Source organism: Pygocentrus nattereri, chromosome 18 (assembly GCF_015220715.1).
Source record: "Pygocentrus nattereri isolate fPygNat1 chromosome 18, fPygNat1.pri, whole genome shotgun sequence".
Lineage (NCBI taxonomy): Eukaryota > Metazoa > Chordata > Actinopteri > Characiformes > Serrasalmidae > Pygocentrus > Pygocentrus nattereri.
The window spans coordinates 480001-490000 of NC_051228.1; the positions used below are offsets into that span (position 1 = coordinate 480001).

Below are 10000 nucleotides of genomic sequence, written 5' to 3' on the forward strand. Positions count from 1 at the left end.
TAAGTCACCTACTGGACTATCTCCGTACTTACACACATACATAGATTATTACACATGTACACAGCATTGCAGTATCTATATTTTATGACTTTTTACCTCACATTCAGTGCAATAAGATTATGTATATAATGTATGTCTGTGTATATTGTTTAAGTTAGTTTATTGTATATATATATATATATATAATTTTTTTTCTCTCTTCTTCTTCTTCTACTTATTATTATTATTATTATTATTATTATTATTATTACTATTTTCTCTCACCATTCTACTCCATGTTGTAAATACTGTCGCTGCATTCAGTGGGAACTTGCACCCAAGTTTTTCACTCACCTGTACTCCTGTACTCTTGTGATGTGACAATAAATCTGATTTGATTTGATTTGATTTGATTTGAGCTGTGCAGGAGCTGAAGAGTCCTATTCATGTAAGACGTTTTATGTCAACCTGTGCCGAATAAATCTGAGCCACAAACATTTTAACAGCCGTGTTCAGCTCTGTGGTTAAACCGTGTAGCACTGATGGAGTTCTGGCTGACTGAGCAGATCCCTTCACTCTAAGCTTTAATGCTGTGGACGCTCAGCCCCATTCTGATCTCAGACAGTCATGAATAAACTCTCAGCGAGGGTCTCTCCCTGCTCCGCTCCCACCCCTGCCACCCTGCACCCGCCCACACTTGCAGGTAAGACTCGATCTCAGACTGGAGAGGGTTAAACAGCTGCAGTTCACAGACAGATGAGGTTTTATCTGGAAAAATCATAGAACCCATGAAAAGTGTCTTCTGGCTCCTGCTGGTGTAAAATAGCTACTACTGGTTTTGGGTGATTTCCTGACGGGTTGATATCACAGTGTAAAGGACAGATGGTTTCCTATTGGGATCTGAAGGTGCCCTACAGGAAACCAGTGATCTCTGATAGTTTTTATAAGTGAAACCATTCGATTTTAAGTTGATCAGCTCTGCTGGAAAACTATCGTAGGCCAGCAAAACCAGTACAAGTTGTGCTTTGGATGCTGGTGTGCTGGCTAACTAGTATGATCATGCTGGGGTGACCAGCTAAATCAACACTAGACCAGTATAAACCAGTATTGACCTGCATGAAATGCTCACTGGTCTGTGACAGGACGAGTCTTGGCTGATTGATTACATTCGAGGGGAAACTGGGGGTGATGTTTACTTATCGTTTTAAAGAGATGGCAAACAGGGACAGTCTGTGGCTCGGCTGGGCGATGCACTTGAAGGCGTCAGGATACAGTAAGAGTCACTGTGTTCAGCTTTTCTGAGGTTTGTCAACAAGTTGGATGAAATGTTCCAGCAAAGCAACAGAGCTACATCTAAAACAGACGCAGTTCAGCCATTTATTTTCTTTTGCATGGTTCTTTGCATGGAAAACGGTTCTTCAGATTGACAGAGAATGTGGTGTGCAGGGTTCTATATAGCACCAAAAAGAGTCCTTGACATTGGCATTCTATATAGAACCATATACAACACATTCTCCATCAACCTGAAGAACAATCATACCATGCAAAACCATTAGTGTCCATGGTTCCATACAGAACCACTGTCTTTACTGGAGAACCTGTGAAGAATCATCAAGGGTAGGCAGCGGTTGTTGTTGGTCTTTATTGTGATTTGTGCAGCTGAGTGTTCTAGAAGTTTCCCATCACGAATTCAGATTGAGCATGCTAACAGAACCGATGACAGTAATGATAATACAGTACTGGACTGACGTCGACATTGTTTAAACCATTTATCTGGCCAATAAGTGGGTTTACCAGTAAAATCATTAAATATCATTAAATATCATTAAAACAGATGCAAATAAACACGAATGTGGTGAAAAGTAACAAGAATTTCTTATTTTCTCATGAGCTGATGTGAAGAACAGACTCCGTCAGCAGCTCCGGGTTTAAGATAATGAAGTATTGGTTAGATAACGCAGATTCTGTGTGATTACAGACAATACTGGACAATGCTGGACTCTGTGCTGCATTAATATTAGTTGTATTTATTCTATTCTTGTTTTTCCAAAGCAAATAAACACTTACTGCCCAGATAAACTACTTTACTAAACTCCTCTCATTTATACTTTGTAGTTAAAACCTCAGTTTTCTTTGCTCAGAAGGTGCGGATCCTCAGAAGGACATCAGGACAGACAGTGAGGTCAGAGATCAGCCGGTCCGCTCATGCTGCTCTCGCTGCCCGCTGAAGGTCTTGCTGCGGCAGACCACTGGCCTGCTGCTGGCCAGCTGTGTGTCGGCCGCTTGGGTGTGGGCAGCTCACAGTGCCAAACAAACGCTGACCCGTCTGCACGCTCCCTTCTTCATCATCTGGTTCTGCGGCATCTGGAACCTCCTGTTCTTCCCTCTGTATTACCTGGGACACCTGCTGGGGTCAGAGCGGAGAGAGTGGCCCAGCGTCCAGCTGAGGTCAGAGCTTAACCTCATTCTGTCCTCCTGTAGAGTCTGTTCTACAGTTTCTCATTAGACTGAATGAATAACCGGCTCTAAATGTAGGTATTGTGATATAAACCGAGTCTGTTCTACAGTTTCTCATTAGGCTGAATGAATAACCGACTCTAAATGTAGGTATTGTGATATAAACCGAGTCCGTTCTACAGTTTCTCATTAGACTGAATGAATAACCGGCTCTAAATGTAGGTATTGTGATATAAACCGAGTCTGTTCTACAGTTTCTCATTAGACTGAATGAATAACCGACTCTAAATGTAGGTATTGTGATATAAACCGAGTCCGTTCTACAGTTTCTCATTAGGCTGAATGAATAACCGACTCTAAATGTAGGTATTGTGATATAAACCGAGTCTGTTCTACAGTTTCTCATTAGGCTGAATGAATAACCGACTCTAAATGTAGGTATTGTGATATAAACCGAGTCTGTTCTACAGTTTCTCATTAGACTGAATGAATAACCGACTCTAAATGTAGGTATTGTGATATAAACCGAGTCCGTTCTACAGTTTCTCGTTAGGCTGAATGAATAACCGACTCTAAATGTAGGTATTGTGATATAAACCGAGTCTGTTCTACAGTTTCTCATTAGACTGAATGAATAACCGGCTCTAAATGTAGGTATTGTGATATAAACCGAGTCCGTTCTACAGTTTCTCATTAGGCTGAATGAATAACCGACTCTAAATGTAGGTATTGTGATATAAACCGAGTCTGTTCTACAGTTTCTCATTAGGCTGAATGAATAACCGACTCTAAATGTAGGTATTGTGATATAAACCGAGTCCGTTCTACAGTTTCTCATTAGGCTGAATGAATAACCGACTCTAAATGTAGGTATTGTGATATAAACCGAGTCCGTTCTACAGTTTCTCATTAGACTGAATGAATAACCGACTCTAAATGTAGGTATTGTGATATAAACCGAGTCCGTTCTACAGTTTCTCATTAGGCTGAATGAATAACCGGCTCTAAATGTAGGTATTGTGATATAAACCGAGTCCGTTCTACAGTTTCTCATTAGACTGAATGAATAACCGACTCTAAATGTAGGTATTGTGATATAAACCGAGTCTGTTCTACAGTTTCTCATTAGACTGAATGAATAACCGACTCTAAATGTAGGTATTGTGATATAAACCGAGTCCGTTCTACAGTTTCTCATTAGGCTGAATGAATAACCGACTCTAAATGTAGGTATTGTGATATAAACCGAGTCCGTTCTACAGTTTCTCATTAGACTGAATGAATAACCGACTCTAAATGTAGGTATTGTGATATAAACCGAGTCCGTTCTACAGTTTCTCATTAGACTGAATGAATAACCGACTCTAAATGTAGGTATTGTGATATAAACCGAGTCCGTTCTACAGTTTCTCGTTAGGCTGAATGAATAACCGACTCTAAATGTAGGTATTGTGATATAAACCCAGTCTGTTCTACAGTTTCTCATTAGGCTGAATGAATAACCGGCTCTAAATGTAGGTATTGTGATATAAACCGAGTCCGTTCTACAGTTTCTCATTAGACTGAATGAATAACCGACTCTAAATGTAGGTATTGTGATATAAACCGAGTCCGTTCTACAGTTTCTCATTAGACTGAATGAATAACCGACTCTAAATGTAGGTATTGTGATATAAACCGAGTCTGTTCTACAGTTTCTCATTAGACTGAATGAATAACCGACTCTAAATGTAGGTATTGTGATATAAACCGAGTCTGTTCTACAGTTTCTCATTAGACTGAATGAATAACCGACTCTAAATGTAGGTATTGTGATATAAACCGAGTCCGTTCTACAGTTTCTCGTTAGACTGAATGAATAACCGACTCTAAATGTAGGTATTGTGATATAAACCGAGTCCGTTCTACAGTTTCTCGTTAGACTGAATGAATAACCGACTCTAAATGTAGGTATTGTGATATAAACCGAGTCCGTTCTACAGTTTCTCATTAGACTGAATGAATAACCGACTCTAAATGTAGGTATTGTGATATAAACCGAGTCCGTTCTACAGTTTCTCATTAGACTGAATGAATAACCGACTCTAAATGTAGGTATTGTGATATAAACCCAGTCCGTTCTACAGTTTCTCATTAGACTGAATGAATAACCAACTCTAAATGTAGGTATTGTGATATAAACCGAGTCCGTTCTACAGTTTCTCGTTAGGCTGAATGAATAACCGTCTCTAAATGTAGGTATTGTGATATAAACCGAGTCCGTTCTACAGTTTCTCGTTAGGCTGAATGAATAACCGGCTCTAAATGTAGGTATTGTGATATAAACCGAGTCCGTTCTACAGTTTCTCATTAGACTGAATGAATAACCGACTCTAAATGTAGGTATTGTGATATAAACCGAGTCTGTTCTACAGTTTCTCATTAGACTGAATGAATAACCGACTCTAAATGTAGGTATTGTGATATAAACCGAGTCCGTTCTACAGTTTCTCATTAGACTGAATGAATAACCGACTCTAAATGTAGGTATTGTGATATAAACCGAGTCCGTTCTACAGTTTCTCATTAGACTGAATGAATAACCGACTCTAAATGTAGGTATTGTGATATAAACCGAGTCCGTTCTACAGTTTCTCATTAGACTGAATGAATAACCGACTCTAAATGTAGGTATTGTGATATAAACCGAGTCTGTTCTACAGTTTCTCGTTAGACTGAATGAATAACCGACTCTAAATGTAGGTATTGTGATATAAACCGAGTCCGTTCTACAGTTTCTCGTTAGACTGAATGAATAACCGACTCTAAATGTAGGTATTGTGATATAAACCGAGTCCGTTCTACAGTTTCTCATTAGACTGAATGAATAACCGACTCTAAATGTAGGTATTGTGATATAAACCGAGTCCGTTCTACAGTTTCTCATTAGACTGAATGAATAACCGACTCTAAATGTAGGTATTGTGATATAAACCGAGTCCGTTCTACAGTTTCTCATTAGACTGAATGAATAACCGACTCTAAATGTAGGTATTGTGATATAAACCCAGTCCGTTCTACAGTTTCTCATTAGACTGAATGAATAACCGACTCTAAATGTAGGTATTGTGATATAAACCGAGTCCGTTCTACAGTTTCTCATTAGGCTGAATGAATAACCAACTCTAAATGTAGGTATTGTGATATAAACCGAGTCCGTTCTACAGTTTCTCGTTAGGCTGAATGAATAACCGTCTCTAAATGTAGGTATTGTGATATAAACCGAGTCCGTTCTACAGTTTCTCGTTAGGCTGAATGAATAACCGACTCTAAATGTAGGTATTGTGATATAAACCCAGTCCGTTCTACAGTTTCTCATTAGGCTGAATGAATAACCGGCTCTAAATGTAGGTATTGTGATATAAACCGAGTCCGTTCTACAGTTTCTCATTAGACTGAATGAATAACCGACTCTAAATGTAGGTATTGTGATATAAACCGAGTCCGTTCTACAGTTTCTCGTTAGGCTGAATGAATAACCGACTCTAAATGTAGGTATTGTGATATAAACCGAGTCCGTTCTACAGTTTCTCGTTAGGCTGAATGAATAACCGACTCTAAATGTAGGTATTGTGATATAAACCGAGTCTGTTCTACAGTTTCTCGTTAGGCTGAATGAATAACCGACTCTAAATGTAGGTATTGTGATATAAACCGAGTCCGTTCTACAGTTTCTCGTTAGGCTGAATGAATAACCGACTCTAAATGTAGGTGAAACACCTACAGTGGTTATTTAATTCCAGCTGGACACGGGATCCAGGCCACAGAAGTGTCTATAAATCAGTTGTAGTTATAAATAAGGTGACTGGTTTAATCTTGTGAAAGAGGGATTACAGCACCGGATTACACACGAGATTAAACTCCATGTTCAGTTACCTCCATTTAATGTTACTACACCGTTTTGGCTGATGATTTTAGGTACGCTGTGTGATTCAGGCCTCATTCAGCCAAACACTCTGAAAACTGGCTGATCTCATTCATCTGATTCTTCTGTGTTGTTTTCAGGACTTCTTACTCGTGTTGAACAGCTGAAAAAGCTGTTTAAAATAATCTTCTTTACACTTCTAATCCTCTCAGATTAACATGGAGCTAAACAAACACTGACACCTCATTACTTAATGACCACTTCAATACAGCAGCACTCAGCCCAAACTCTTATAACGAGACCGACACAGCACAGCAGAGCCAACCGTGCACACGGAACATTGTCCAGTTAATAATCTGAACAATAATTATATCATAACTACTAGAAATTATTCATTCATGAACTTAATATTAAATATTAATTAGTGTCTACTCTGAATTATTCAGTGTCTACTCTGAATTATTCAGTATCTACTCTGAATTATTTAGTGTCTACTGTGAATTATTCAGTGTCTACTCTGAATTATTCAGTGTCTACAATGAATTATTCAGTATCTACTCTGAGTTATTCAGTATCTACTATGAATTATTCAGTGTCTACTCTGAATTATTCAGTGTCTACTCTGAGTTATTCAGTGTCTACCCTGAGTTATTCAGTGTCTACTCTGAATTATTCAGTGTCTACTATGAATTATTCAGTGTCTACTCTGAGTTATTCAGTGTCTACTGTGAATTATTCAGTATCTACTATGAATTATTCAGTGTCTACTCTGAGTTATTCAGTGTCTACTGTGAATTATTCAGTGTCTACCCTGAGTTATTCAGTGTCTACTCTGAATTATTCAGTATCTACTATGAATTATTCAGTGTCTACTCTGAGTTACTCAGTATCTACTCTGAATTATTCAGTATCCGCTATGAGTTATTCTGTTTTAGAGGTTATAATATGTACAGTATGATGATCTCAGTGCGCAGACTGAGTTGTGTGTGTCTGATATGGCTGTGTGTTTTTAAGTGTGTTGTGTTGGTGTTTGTGTTCAGGAAGTGCAGCAGGTTTCTGGGTGACGGAGATCTGACGCTGAGGCTGGTGCTGAAGGGTGCAGCTCCGTTCTCTCTGCTTTGGAGTGTTTCAGGGTATCTTCACCTGCTGTCCCTCTGCAGGATCTCCATCAGCGACAGCAGCGCGGTGCTCTGCTGCAGCCACGCCTTCGCCTTCCTGCTCAGCTGGATCGGACTGAAGGACCGCTTCATGGGCGTCAGGGTCAGGACACTGATTCACACCGCAGTGAATTCATTCATTATTAATGCCCTTTTCACTTTACACTGACTGTCCACTTTATTAGAAACCCCTAAATTACACCTCCACTCACTGCCCACTGTACAAATATATAGTGGAGCTATAAGGTAAGTGTTTCTAATAAAGTGGCCAGTTAGTGGAGCTATAAGGTAGGTGTTTCTAATAAAGTGGCCAGTTAGTGAAGCTATAAGGTAGGTGTTTCTAATAAAGTGGCCAGTTAGTGAAGCTATAAGGTAGGTGTTTCTAATAAAGTGGCCAGTTAGTGGAGCTATAAGGTAGGTGTTTCTAATAAAGTGGCCAGTTAGTGGAGCTATAAGGTAGGTGTTTCTAATAAAGTGGCCAGTTAGTGGAGCTATAAGGTAGGTGTTTCTAATAAAGTGGCCAGTTAGTGAAGCTATAAGGTAGGTGTTTCTAATAAAGTGGCCAGTTAGTGAAGCTATAAGGTAGGTGTTTCTAATAAAGTGGCCAGTTAGTGGAGCTATAAGGTAGGTGTTTCTAATAAAGTGGCCAGTTAGTGGAGCTATAAGGTAGGTGTTTCTAATAAAGTGGCCAGTTAGTGGAGCTATAAGGTAGGTGTTTCTAATAAAGTGGCCAGTTAGTGAAGCTATAAGGTAGGTGTTTCTAATAAAGTGGCCAGTTAGTGGAGCTATAAGGTAGGTGTTTCTAATAAAGTGGCCAGTTAGTGGAGCTATAAGGTAGGTGTTTCTAATAAAGTGGCCAGTGTATTTTATTGTATACGTTGTGTGTTGTTTAGCATGTTGTGTACTGTGTTTTGTGTATTGCTCCACACAGATAGTGGCCGCTATCCTTTCCATCACTGGTATTGTCATGCTGGCCTATGCTGATGGTTTCCATAGCAACTCGATCACAGGGGTGGCTCTGGGAGTCGGGTCAGCTTCCACCTTGGCCTTCTACAAGGTTAAGACCACACGTGTGCCTGTGTTTGTGGAGTGTTTGTGACCCATCTGCATCACCAGCCCTCTCAACTTGTTGCTGTTATCCAAACACCGTTTAATTTAACAGCGAATGTGATTAAAGAGAAATGTGTGTGTTTGTGTGTGTGAGGTGTTGTTTAGGAAGCGTGTGTGCGAGGCCGGACCCGGCGGTGTGTGTGTGCTGCTGTCCTGTGTAGGTGTGTGTAATCTACTGCTGCACTCGTGGCTGTGTGTGTTACTGTACCTCACACACACAGAGTACTGGAGCCCAACACAGCAGAGCGTCCCCTGGAGCTCCCTCTGCACCACCGCCGCCCTGCTGCTCTGTAACTACACACACTACTCTATACACACTGACCAGCCACCTCCTTTTACCTCCACTCTCTGTCCACTCTATCAGCTCCACTGACCGTTCAGTTCCACTCGGTAGTCCTACAGTTACAGACTGTAGTCCATCTGTTCTTCAGTGGTCAGGACCCCCATGGACCCTCACAGAGCAGGTACTGTTTGGGTGGTGGGTCATTCTCAGCACTGCAGTAACACTGACGTGGTGGTGGTGTGTGTTGCGCTGATCTGAGTGGATCAGACACAGCAGTGCTGCTGGAGTTTTAAACACCTCAGTGTCGCTGCTGGACTGAGAACAGTCCACCAACCAAAAATATCCAGCCATCAGTGTCCTGTGGGCAGCGTCCTGTGGGCAGCGTCCTGTGGGCAGCGTCCTGTGACCACTGATGAAGGACTAGAGGATGACCAACACAAACTGTGCAGCAGCAGATGAGCTGTCGTCTCTGACTTTACATCTACAAGGTGGACCGACAAGGTAGGAGTGTCTAATAGAGTGGACAGTGAGTGGACAGTGTGTTTAAAGACTCCAGCAGCCCTGCTGCGTCTGAACTGAAATTTTACTAATTTGCTAAACTGAAGACACTAAAGGAGGACTGGGTCGTTAGAACATCTCACAATGCTTTCGCACTTGATAGCTAAGTACATTTAAAAGACGGTAATTTCCTACTTCAACTTAAGGTGAAAGTCCAGCAGTAATATTTCAGTAAGATCATCTCAACTTCTCCATTTTCTCCATCACCCGATTTGTCTGAATTGTCCATCACAGTTGATGTCACAGATATCAGATATCTTCCTGTCTCAGAACCGATTCTGATCGTATTTTATGTTTACAGTGTTTAACGTTCTGGTGAATTTGGGTGGAGTGGTCAGTTACCCTGCGCTGATTTCACTCGGCATCCTCCTCACCATCCCGGCCAGCGCAGGTGCGCCTCACATCCACTTCCGTCTAACTGATTTATACAGCGGGTGAAATGAGTGTTGAACACGTCACCAGTTTTCTAAGTAAATATGTTTCTAAAGGCTACTGACATGAAATTCTCACCAGATGTCGGTAACAACCATCCAGTCCACGCATGCAAAGAAA

At 40.7% G+C, this 10000-nt stretch overlaps 1 protein-coding gene across 1 annotated transcript in view; it reads left to right on the forward strand.

Annotated features, from left to right (window-relative positions):
- Nucleotides 1–606: 606 nt before the first annotated feature.
- The window catches only part of LOC108444504 (solute carrier family 35 member F4), a 12293-nt gene continuing 2899 nt past the window's right edge, over nucleotides 607–10000 (forward strand). Inside the window, exons 1-6 of the mRNA XM_017725708.1 lie at nucleotides 607–682; nucleotides 2121–2427; nucleotides 7381–7600; nucleotides 8429–8554; nucleotides 8702–8897; nucleotides 9750–9839. Of these exons, the coding sequence (XP_017581197.1) occupies nucleotides 607–682; nucleotides 2121–2427; nucleotides 7381–7600; nucleotides 8429–8554; nucleotides 8702–8897; nucleotides 9750–9839 (1015 nt within the window). The remainder of the gene's footprint in view (nucleotides 683–2120; nucleotides 2428–7380; nucleotides 7601–8428; nucleotides 8555–8701; nucleotides 8898–9749; nucleotides 9840–10000) is intronic.